The sequence below is a fragment of the Thunnus maccoyii genome, chromosome 15, assembly GCF_910596095.1.
Source record: "Thunnus maccoyii chromosome 15, fThuMac1.1, whole genome shotgun sequence".
NCBI classification, from domain to species: Eukaryota; Metazoa; Chordata; class Actinopteri; order Scombriformes; family Scombridae; genus Thunnus; species Thunnus maccoyii.
Genome location: NC_056547.1, coordinates 30,910,239 through 30,922,706, shown reverse-complemented (window position 1 = coordinate 30,922,706; position 12,468 = coordinate 30,910,239). Strand labels below are relative to the sequence as shown.

Sequence of the window (12,468 nt, the reverse complement as noted above, 5' to 3'; positions counted from 1 at the left end):
CCAGTGTTTGCCTTTCCATACATATTATTTACCACATATAAAATTCCCTGAAATTACCATGTGGAAAGTTAGAAAATAGTCATTTTAAGTAATTATCTACTCTGCTGTTAATAGTTTGCTAGCATTTTGCTATCCTTGACAAACCAGTTGTAGAATGCAGTCTGGCAGCTCAATACAGAATGTTCACATTTATTGGTACCGCAACTGTTTGAAAAGTATGTCTATTATCAGCAACCTTCCAAAACCTATGCTTGGTTAAAAGGCTAACCACCTAACACAAACATCATGTTCAACCATATAAGCCTTGCAGGCCTCACTGAGGGAATATGGACCCTCAAACGCTTTAACACTTCTGTTTAAACAGCATGCTTTATACAGACACTAAACCTTCAAATTTATTTCATCCAGTTCTTTAATATATAAGTGGCTATAAGTAGCTAGTGTTTTAATTGATATGCCAAGTGTATTAATCATGTCTCCTTTGAGTTTACACACTTTTTTGCAACCTGTAGGCTAATTAAAAAAAGACAAAGTATCCATCTTGTGAAAATGAACAATTTTATATTTATTCAAAAGACAGTCTGGATGTACAGCAATAATAACAAAGGTAAGAATCGGGGGTGAGGAGAGGAAACTTTCCAGTGCTTGGTTTTCCATATGTAAACTGTGGTGACAGCATGTTATTGGCATCTGTGGCAACAATAAACTCTGGATCAGGATCACAAGTGGAGCATGAGTCTTGTCTTCTTGCTCACAGCTCAGACTTCAGAAGCTTCTTAGCCTTCTGCATGTTGCTCATCACTAAGAGAGAGGCAGGAAACATTTACATTTAATCAGTCTGTGGCTCATGAAAACAAACTGGCTGAGTACAGATTTGTGTAAAGCTCACAGTGTGTTCAGCATCAGCTGAAGAGAAGTGAAGTGTCACTTACAGAGTTTGAGGTCATTTGGTTCGTAGGCATACATGCGGTTGGCGTAGCGACCGGTGATGTCAGCCCTCACCGTCATTGTGGGGTCTGTGGAGAGATTATTGATAGAGGATGAGTAAAAGACTCTATTTTAATTCAGGTACCATCTTGGAGCAGGCAGGAGCTGAGTACTGTTACTGTATATGTATGTATGTACCCTATGTCTGACTGGACTTGATATTGTGGCACCAAGTCAGCTTCCTTATTTGATGCACAGCATGGGTCAAAAATTACCCGTGTTATTTCATGCATGGCTGAGTGTGTCTTTACTATATCTTTTAAATAAATGTATTTTATCATTTAATATTCCAGGTATTCATTAAATATCTTGTTTTTGACAACAACAAATCATTATTTTTATTTTTCCTTTCTTACTTTATGAACAAACATAAGTTTTGTATTTCTACATTAATTTTACCCACATGGGTCAAAAATGACCCATATGTATTCAATGTGGAATTCAATAGGAACTCTTGATATTTGGAAATGTTTGCACTTGGGAACATATTTACCGCAGACAACTATTCACCCGCCACACATTTCACAACTCAACACAGCTGCTTTTGCACACCTGATGCATGAAGTCTTATTTTACAATTGTTTTAGAAAATATTTGATATCTTGTGAAAGATAACTGTACATAATATTTGAACATCAGGTTAACCCTCAACCTTAGGTTAACCTTCACTCAACATATTAAACATACAAGGAGTACCGAGTGGGGTCCCTGGGCACCCCAACAATAACCTACTGTAATAAACAACCATCACAGCAAAATGTTAACTTATTTCTTCTCAAAACATTATTATTTGTATTATATTTTTATTGGTTAATATTATTAGTTATCAGGGTAAACCTTCTCAAATCCTTCTCCTTACATACCCCTTCTTCTCACCCCCTCTCTCTGCAACCTCAAAACTGGTTACATTTGTGCTTTTTCCCACACTCACACCATGTCCTGATCATGTTCTTGATCATAAGTGTCCCATGGTGCTCTGGTACAATATGCTGGATGTTGCAACCCTCAGTGCCTTCACCAACTTCACTTCAGGGCAAAGAGCCTGTCATGCTACATATAAAGAGGAGCATGAGGGCACACCCCACCTCCAAAAGCATATTATACCGGCAATGGGAAGATGTGGGATAAAAAAAACAAAACGCAGCCACCACCCAGCCACAGCAGGACATCAGTGCTTCCACTCACCTGAATTTATAAGTAATAAAACACCACCATGTTCAATTCCATACGCTACAGCCTCACTTTGTCTGGTTTGGACTGATAGCTTATGTTAGCTTTACATAGCTTGTGCTGCTAATTTGTGCTGCTGTTAGCTCAACCATGTTTTAACATTTACCATTATCCTGTAATAGCCACTTATGACCACAGTGTCCGCTGTTCAGCAAAAGTTACACAGATTTTATATTTAGATCAAGCAGGTAGCTCCTGGCCTGAAAAGTGAAGCCTTAAACCTGCACTCTTTCTAATGGCTAGCAGGGGGCAATTCCACTGGCTGCAAAATGAAGTCCAATTGTCTATGAGAAAATTACCCTACTTCTCACTTGATTTATTACCTCAGTAAACACTTTCCTAATGAGTTAATGGTCTCAAACACTAGTTTAAAGTCTTCTTCAATACAACAGGATGTTAATTTTGTAAATTATGGTCCCGATAGCCTATGGCTATCTTGTGATTAACAAGTCACTACCACGGCAACAACGTTGATCACATGATGTAACCATGGCCCTCAGCGTGACCCCAGATTCACAGAGTATAGGTTTAGTTGCTGTTATTCACAGTGTGTTTTCAGTTCATTGAAGTTAATTGTAACATTTTGATCACCTAAAAAGTCTTGTTCAGCGTTTGGTTGTCATTAAAGACCCTCTAAAGAGTCAGATGTTCAGTTTCTTTGGTGAGTACAATTTGTTTTAATGGTTTTAGGCCTGTTTTTGCGAGCAGAAATTAGCATTATCACTGTTTACCATAGATTGTAAATGTACCATGCTAACCAAGCTAGCGGCTAGCACTATGGTCTGGCTCCAAAAATCAAACATGGCGACGGTCAAATCCAAAATGGCAATGGTCAAATCACTAAACTCAAGGCTTCAAAATTGCAGTCCTCAAACCAATTGGTGACGTCACTGTGACTACGTCCATAATTTTTTACAGTCTATGATTTAGATCCTTGCTTTAGATACTTGAAAAGTTATTACACATGTGTAATAACATGCAGTACATACAGTATGTATGACTGACTAAATATTTGCTTTGACAACAGCTAATAATAATGTAAATAAACAAATAAACATAGATCTTATCATAGGTCATGTCATACACCATTAAAGGTGTGGTGTGTTGAATTTAGTGGCATCTAGCGGAACAGACTTGGCAGAAATGGAATACAATATTCATAAGTATGTTTTAATTAGTGTATAATCACCTGAAAATAAGAATTGTAGTGTTTTCATTACTTTAGAATGAGCTCTTTCTATCCACATAGAGCGGTTTCCCTTCCACATAGCCCCTGCATGTTTCACCGCCATGTTTCTACAGTAGCCCAGACAAACCAAACACTGGCTCTAGAGAGGGTAGGTTAGTAGGTTCTCCTACATGCTTGAGAGCAGAGGTTGATGGGAGGGGGTATTTGGTTGGTTGCAATCTGCTAGTTAGATGCCACTAAATCCTACACACAGATCGTTTAACATACCATAAAATAATTTACAGTTGAGATAACACTTTATTGATCCCCAGGAGGAAAAGTAAATAGTAACACTGCTAAGTGAACTGATTGTCTTGACATAAATGTACCAATGATGTAGAGGGAATAAGTGTTACTTTAAAGGTAGGTAAATTAATCTATGGAAGGGAGATGTTAACAGGCTTACAAGAAGACTGCTGTAACAAGCTCTAGCTCTTACCGACAAAAATGATTCTGGGAACGTACTGTCCATCAGGAGAGAGATGTTTGTCTGTAGTTTCATACTGTTGGTGAGAGAAAAAATACAGAGATAAACACTTTATCAAGTACTGTGTTGACAAGGTTATGTCACTAGAGTACAGCTGGGACCTGCAGATAAAATCACATAAAACATAAAAACTATGAAGGTTTTGGTTTTAAAGGCCCTGCAAACCTTTTTATCTAAATCAGCTTCTTACTATAAGTGCCAGGGTCCTGCATGAACACTTTTCTGCCAGTTCAACCAGTTTTGGGTATTTCACCTGAGAGATTTCTGAAGCTTTTGTGTGTACTTCTCTCACTGGTTTAAAGTGGGTGGGGCAAAAAGATGATGCCACGTATTTCTGTACCAATCAGAGTTTAGCAACATTTGAATTACAATGTGAAAGCAGTTGAGGGGTTGTTTGCTTATGTTACCAGCACTATCAATAAAATGTAGTCAAACCACACCCACACACCCTGATGAAGCAAATTAACTGTGTTTGACTGTTAAACTCTTAATAAATTATTCCTAATAATGTTTTTTTTCAGCTTTAACTTTGATTGTTGCTTATTTAGGCTAAAATATTTAATGTTATAGAGAAATTTAAAAAAACAGGACTGCTTGGGCTTTAACCTTGTACAGATTAATCAATAAACTATTAAACATTTGTTTGACACTAGGATTTTTGAGGGTTTCCGGATTTTAGAAAATAGCTCAAATTAGAATAGTCAATAGTCTGATCTTAAAAGGCCTGTGACTTACCACCAGGTTGAGGACGATGAAGTCCTCATCTAGAACTTTCTGAATCTCATTGTCCTCAGAGAAAACCTTCTTAAATGCTGCGGGAGAAACAGGTTTTTAACTCTACAGCTCAGTCCGTTTTATTAGCACATGGGACTGCTTCACAGCAGTACCAGGATGTATGCAGTGACGTCACACGTGAGCAAACAAATGACTGCTTGCTCTTCAAACAGGTTTGGCTCTTAATTCAACAGAACCTTTTTCCTCTCATGAGTAACTTAATAACTCTTATTTCAGTAAGGGTTTTTTTTCTCCAAGTTAGACTTACCCTTGCTGTGTGGGCAGTCCTCAAGGTGGAAGATGACCATCAGAGGCTTGTTCCTAAAACCACAAATCCACTTCAGTTACAATAATCATCAACCTCAATGTCCAGATTTCAATGCCAGTGTCAGAGTTACAGCAATATTTTGATGTCAGAATCATTGCAAGAAATATTTCTTACCTTGACCTGGACCAATAGAGAGCCTCCTCGTAAGTCTGAGCCCAGATCAGCTGATCACCCCAACCTGGAGGGAAATGAACAGCAATAAAAATCAATGAGAAGCTATACTCTCTGTCTACTCTAAGCTAATTTATTCAGCGTTAAAGACACAGATCATTCTCACTGACCTCTGGACAGAGTCTGAGGGATCCTCTTGCCTGTCTTCGGGCTGTATTTCCCAAATGTGGAAGACACGGCCACCAGGACCAAGAGTACCGGCAACATTACTTTGATCATCTTTACAGGCTTACTAGAAGATAGAGGAAAGCACAAAACTGAACTTTTTTTTTAAATGTTACAATTGAGGGAACAGGTTTTTAAAAATACATCTAATTTATCAAGAATGGAAGAAACTTCAACTCAGAACTTTTCCAGGTCACTTTTCCAGGTCATTTCTGTGTTTCTACCACAGAAGGATCAGCAATCATGTCTCTTTTGACTAATCTTAAAAAGATATACAGATGTATGGGTGTATACAGCAATCATATCAACTGTTTCAAAAATCATGAGGCATTATTTATTTCTGTTGATTTTTTTTAGTTTTGGTCTTTAACAGAACAAAGATTATCAGGATCAATAAAGGTTGACTCAAATCTGACTCAAAATCAAATTATATGAGGAGAATTCAAGCTATTTTAGGTACAAATTCTTCCACCAGAGGAGTAGACTATTCAAAACATATCCATTACAGTACAGCTGGATTAAGACATGTAACTGTGTTGCATGATCATCAAGTAACTAAAATTATCCATATTCTTATCTCTGTTAACCACTATAACCCAAAAACTATTTTAATACTTATTTTCAAGATGCTTATTTTTAAGATAAAATTCGAGTTACCTTTTATCTTTCCTTTTTTATCTGACTATATTTTAATCCAGGAAGTTTACTTCTTCCATACTGAGGTTTAAGATAATTAACTGAGTAGGATATTTAGTATTTTTTCCAGCCCTGACATTGAATTACTTCACTGTAGCTATGCAGCATGAACTGAAGTGAAAGTGACTAATTTCCCTAAAGTTAAGATGAATGAGTATGGTGGCCTGTGAGGACAGGCATGTTCTCTTACCTGCTCCCGAGTGGTCAGGTGAGAATGTAGGTGGACCGCGCTCCAGGATCTCCTGTAGGCTACCTATACAGGAGGTACCTCTACCTGCCCCATATTTAAGCACCTGTTCCCCTGTTGTCCCGCCCTCTTCCCATCCCCCCACACGCCTTTTCTGTGCTGGAATGCCACTGTGACTCAATCTCTGTAAACGTCCTTGTTTGCAAACCAAACTCCCTTGGAAAATCAGGTAATTTGACGTTTCCACGTTTATCACTAAACATTTAGGATGATAAACACTTTACCTTATAATAGAATCAACTCTTAAAGTCAGCATATATCATAATCATCAAGCAGCACTTATTCTAACTGATAATAAAGATTTTCATTATTCTGAAATGCTGCTATAATATGTTTTCTATGTGCCAAATGTATAAGAACACCTTAGTGTGTCTACTATTCATGTATGTTAGCCTGTAAGCAGCACACTTTTAAATTATGGGAATTTTGATTGGGATTTGGCATTCAGTTCTCTGCACATCAGAAAGACCATATCTAGACTAGGGTAGGCATAGTTTCACATTCATTCATTTGGATACCATGACTGGGTTTGAATTATATGATATTAATCATTTTTATGCTGTTTGGGCACTCTTCATGTTCAGTTTTATTCATATTTTGAGTACACGAGTACATGTGTGATATCATCAAGATGGGATGCTTGGCTGAGATCCAAGGACAGGTCAGCATTAACCTGAGGAAGGCCATCAGAGGTTGGAATGATGATTGGTCTTTATGTGATTGGCTCAAGACACATACTGTAACTTTCCTACAAAGTCAACATGTTGATTCAGCAATGAATAAGAACAACGAATGATGTTTGACATCTTGATTTCATAACCACAGCAGATACAGAACCTTGTGAAGTCATGTCATTCCTGTTAAAATTATTTTTCACATTTTAAGACATTTTCCACAAACTTTTGCAGCCTTTAATTAAAAAAGCATCTAAAGTTTATCGCCCTCAGCTCTGAACGTTAACGGAGGTGAGTGAATGTGTACTCTGCCTCAGCTTTATCTTGATGCATCTCAACAGTCTCAGTGTGACTTATCAATGGCAGCTTTGTTCAGTCTCAACCCGGACCGGGCCTCCTGACAACCAATCTGCCTCTCAGTGACTGAATCAGGCCTTTGACAGCAGTGCTCCCTGCACACTCACACACTCACCCTGAACTCCACACACTCCACACACACTCACCCTAAACTCCACACACACTCACCCTGAACTCCACACACACTGACCCTGAACTCCACACACACTGGCCTTGAACTCCACACACACTGACCCTGAATTCCACACACTGACCCTGAACTCCACACACTCTCACCCTGAATTCCACACACACTCACCCTAAACTCCACACACAGTCACCGGGTGGAGTGTGTGTAAAAAAAAAAAAAATTGTATGAATAAACTAGTTGAGATTGTGCTGAGGACTACATAACCTCAGCATCCAGCAGCAAATTTATTCATTACAAATTGAGAAGGTAAAATTCATGTATTCTGCTCATAGATGAGAATTGTTCTATTTGGTTTAAGATTTCTGGTTAATGGAAAGTTTTTCCATGTGTGTAACAGAAACCAATTCTTGCAAACATTTTTGAAAACAAGATGGAAATCTCAGCTTGTGAACAAAAATTAAAATTAAAAGAATTTTCTGCCAAATATGGCCACCATCTTCGTTGTGGACTGTCCTGTCCTGACAGACACTGCTCATCAAGAGAGACTGTTACTTAAGCAGCTTACAGGAAGTGAAAGTGAAGTAAGTGAACTACAGCAGTGGTTCTCAAAGTCGGGTCCGGGGACCCCCAGGGGTACTTGAGGGGCTTCCAGCGGGTCCTCAGCAAAAGGGGGAATAATTTATTTCACTATGATTCCATCCATAAGTAACACAATGACATTATGTATGACTATTACGGTCATGGGTTTCATACACTGTAATAAAACATCTAAAAGCAAAAATTTTATCAGATGGGGGACCCTGGGACAATATCTTATCAAAGAGGGGTCTGTGATCTAATATATGTCAGTTTAGGGGTCCTTGATGTAAAAAAGTTTGAGAACCACTGAACTATAGGATGTCTAACAGGAGCTCTGGCTCAGTCTGCCAGTCACTCTGACTGTTTAAACCATTCTGACAGCACCAGTGTAGATCCTGAGAATGTTACTCATTATGTTTTGTGTATGATATAGTTGTAGATTTACTGTATATACACATGTGGATAAGAGGTGTTCTAATTATAATCCATGTTCTAGTAGCCATTTACATCTGTTAGTAACATCTAATAGAAGCATTGTAACTGCCATCTGCTTCCAACCAATACAAATGAAGCAGGCTTTAAATATCAGCTTTCATTTCTCTATGGACAACAGTGTGTCCACTCAGCAGTTATTCTAACTGTTATATTCTATTCTCATTTCTATAACTATTTTTTTGTATATAAAAAAATAATTCATATGTTATAGATTTCATTGCTCAAAAACTTTGGTCCCATTTATATTCTGCATTTAGATAATCTAATTCTTATAAATTTGGATGGATGGATGAATGGATAAATGGATGAATAGATGGATGGATGGATAGATGGATGGATAGATGGATGGTTGATCTCTTGAAGCTTCCTCTCATCCGTGTGTGGGGATGTTGGCTTGAAACCAGGATGTGGGAGCAATTTAGTGCTGAGGTGTCCTTAACTTCCTGCTCCTTTAGTACTGGCTTTCATTCCATGTCATTCTCTCCGTCACTGTGTGTTGTCACAGCACCACGGTCAATATTTGATAAAGGGCAGGGTTAATGGCCGCTCCCATTAACAGTCCACATTTACCAGCTGCACTCAGCCCTGCCCTGATAACACGGATCTGACACTGACTCCTTCCACACACACACTGCCATTAATCAGCCTTCTCGAATAGGATGCAACTACCTGGTTTTAAGTGAAGCACAATGCAGCAACTCACAAACACCTGAATTCAGCTCAGATAAAGCTGGTAAATACTTACACACATTGTTTTAACAGACTTGAAAGTATGTTCTCACTGCTTTACCTTGGGTCACTTTTGTCATTTAAAGAAACTTTATTCTCTTGAACATTTTGTTTCTGCCTGCCTGACCAACACAATACATTCCTTACTGAAGAAAAGAAAAAAGGAGAACATTGAGACTTCTCTGGATCAAGGTCAATCAGTGGGAAACACGTCCACAGAGGGATTTTTTGCAATGAGAATTTAAAACAGTGATGGAAAATAAAAAGTAGAATGTCAGAAAAAAGAATAGAAAATATTACTCAAATCTATTATGTTACTTTCATGTGCACTCATAATAAATGTACTTAAAGTGGGATATTTTTGACCTGCTGCCATTGTAGTTGATGTCAGGAGGTATTCAAGTATTAACAGAGTACTTGAATACACTTCAGTGCACTTAACTGTGCTATTTTAAGACACCATATTGTTGTAATTAAGTGTATTTATACACATTATTGTATAAATAGTGGATATTTTTAGCATTAAAGTGTATATAAATAGCATTAATGATAACTTAATGGTATCTCAAAAAAGCAAAGTTGGGTGCACTTAAGTGTGGACAAGTACATATTAAGTTGTATTATTCACATATAAGGTATAAAATCAGTTTATTAAAAATGGCACAGTTAAAGTATGGAAATCAGTATATTAATAATATTTATTATAATTTTGTGGTATGTGCAAACACAAATAGCTTTCAATAAGTGCGTCTTTTATATAATTTTGTTTATATTTTTATATTATTTTCTTGCATATTTATTAACTTTATTTTTAACATTAAAAAATGTATTAGTATAACCACCATGTTTTGTTGTCTTTATTTAAGAAAATTAAATAAAATATTATTCATAAAACCATAAATCAGCACATTTACTCATATACTGCACTTAAGAACAATTTTGGCATACTTAACTACATTACTGCTTACTTTGCAATTAAGAATTTTTAAATCTATGATTTGCGTTTAAGAGGAATTGTTATCCAGCAAATTAAGTTGTTATGACTGTTTGATCAGCAAACTGTTGCCTTTTTATACATCTAGCAGATGCAAAGCAACATTAGCATTTATTTGGAACAAAGAAAAGGAAATATCACGTCACCTTTTCAAGTGATGGAAAGTAGCTAAGTACATTTACTTAAGTACTGTACTTTTTGTACTCTGTAGTTTTGAGGTACTTATACTTTTCTTGAGTATTTCCATTTCATGCTTCTTTATACTTCCACTCCATTTCAGAGGGAAATATTGTACTTTCTACTCCACTACAGTTATTTAATAGCTTTAGTTACTTTTCAGATTAAGATTTGACACAATGGAGATTGTTCTTCTCACTCTTTATTAGTGGGATAGGGTCAGTTAATGCTTTCAGCATTCACGATTTATCCAAATCTTTATTGTGTGATTACTGAGAGCAATTGAAATTGCTTCGCAGCTCTCACACAACTATAATGACTTTCCACTATAATGGAAAGTCAATGGGAGCAATGTTTGAAAGCTCATATCTCAAAAACCAGCAGTGCTTAAGTGTTCAAACTTGGTTGACAGGTGGCCCATGTTGAAATGCTTAACAAATTTTTAAAATGGGACCAACAGTCATCAGTCAACTTGGATGATGCCATGTAGACTGATATAGGCCATGCCCATTTGCGCCTAAAAAAATGTCCGCCATTTTGAATTTTTTTCATAAACTAATTTTTTTCTTCTTTCGGCACATACAGTGGTATGAAAAAGTTTAGGCACCCCGGACAATTTTCATTATTTTCATTTATAAATCATTGGGTGTTTGGATCAGCAATTTCATTTTGATCAATCAAACAACTGATGGACACAGCATTAGTTCAGTAGTGAAAATCACATCAATATTTAGTCAAGGCTCCTTTTGCAAAAATAACAGCCTCTAGACGCTTCCTATAGCCTCTGATGAGTGTATGGATTCTGGATGAAGGTATTTTGGACCATTCCTCCTTACAAAACATCTCTAGTTCACTTAGGTTTGATGGTTGCCGAGCATGGACAGCGCACTTCAAATCATCCCACAGATTTTCAATGATATTCAGGTCTGGGGACTGGGATGGCGATTCCAGAACATTGTACTTGTTCCTCTGCATGAATGCCTGAGTAGATTTTGAGTAGTGTTTTGGGTCGTTGTCTTGTTGAAATATCCAGCCCCGGCGTAACTTCAACTTTGTGACTGACTCTTGAACATTATTCTCAAGAATCTGCTGATATTGAGTGGAATCTATGCAACCCTCAACTTAAACAAGATTCCCGACACTGGCCACATAGCCCCACAGCATGATGGAACCACCACTAAATTTTACTGTCGGTAGCAAGTGTTTTTCTTGGAATGCTGTGTTCTTTCGCCACTATGCATAACGATCCTTGTTATGACCGAATAGCTTAAGCTTTGTTTTATCAATCCACAGGACCTTATTCCAAAATGAAGCTGGCTTGTCCAAATGCGCTTTTGCATACCTCAAGCAACTCTGTTTGTGGCGTGTATGCAGAAAAGGCTTCTTCCGCATCACTCTCCCATACAGCTTCTCCCTGTGTATGTGCACTGAATTGTTGAACGATGCACATTGACACCATCTGCAGCAAGATGATGTTGTAGGTCTTTGGAGGTGGTCTGTGGGTTGTCTTTGACCATTCTCACCATCCTTCTCCCTTGCTTCTCTGATATTTTTCTTGGCCTGCCACTTCTGGCCTTAACAAGAACCATGCCTGTGGTCTTCCATTTCCTCACTATGTTCCTCACAGTGGAAACTGACAGCTGAAATCTCTGAGATAGCCTTTTGTAGTCTTCCCCTAAACCATGATGTTGACAATCTTTGTTTTCAGGTCATTTGAGAGTTGTTTTGAGGCCCCCATGTTGCCACTCTTCAGAGGAGAGTCAAAGAGAAGAACAACTTGCAATTGGCCACCTTAAATACATTTTCTCATGATTTGATGCACCTGGCTATGAAGTTCAAGGCTTAATGATCTCACCAAACCAATTTTGTGTTCCAATTAATCAGTTCTAAGTAGTTACAGGTGTTCAAATCAACACAATGACAAGGGTGGTGCCCAAATTTTTGAACAGCCTATTTTTCACATCTGATTTAATTTCATACAACTTAATATTTCTACACTAAAAATCTTTGATTGGAAAAT

General features: G+C 37.6%; 1 protein-coding gene across 1 annotated transcript; it reads right to left on the bottom strand.

Annotated features, from left to right (window-relative positions):
* Positions 1-561: 561 nt before the first annotated feature.
* On the bottom strand, positions 562-6,310 carry agr2 (anterior gradient 2). The gene is made up of 8 exons (XM_042436051.1): positions 6,257-6,310; positions 5,316-5,437; positions 5,149-5,212; positions 4,975-5,027; positions 4,668-4,744; positions 3,885-3,948; positions 933-1,016; positions 562-801 (listed from the first exon to the last, which is right to left on the bottom strand). Exons 2-8 carry the CDS (start codon positions 5,422-5,424, stop codon positions 752-754), a joined length of 501 nt encoding a protein of 166 aa, XP_042291985.1. The 5' UTR covers positions 5,425-5,437; positions 6,257-6,310; the 3' UTR covers positions 562-751.
* Positions 6,311-12,468: the final 6,158 nt, after the last annotated feature.

Excerpts from the sequence above, each read along its gene's own strand:
- agr2 (XM_042436051.1), bottom strand. The coding sequence starts at position 5,424 with ATGATCAAAGTAATGTTGCCGGTACTCTTGGTCCTGGTGGCCGTGTCT. Across the intron at positions 5,213-5,315 it reads CCCTCAGACTCTGTCCAGAG|GTTGGGGTGATCAGCTGATC; the intron begins GTCAGTGAGAAT and ends ATTTCCCTCCAG. Across the intron at positions 3,949-4,667 it reads TCATCGTCCTCAACCTGGTG|TATGAAACTACAGACAAACA; the intron begins GTAAGTCACAGG and ends TCTCACCAACAG.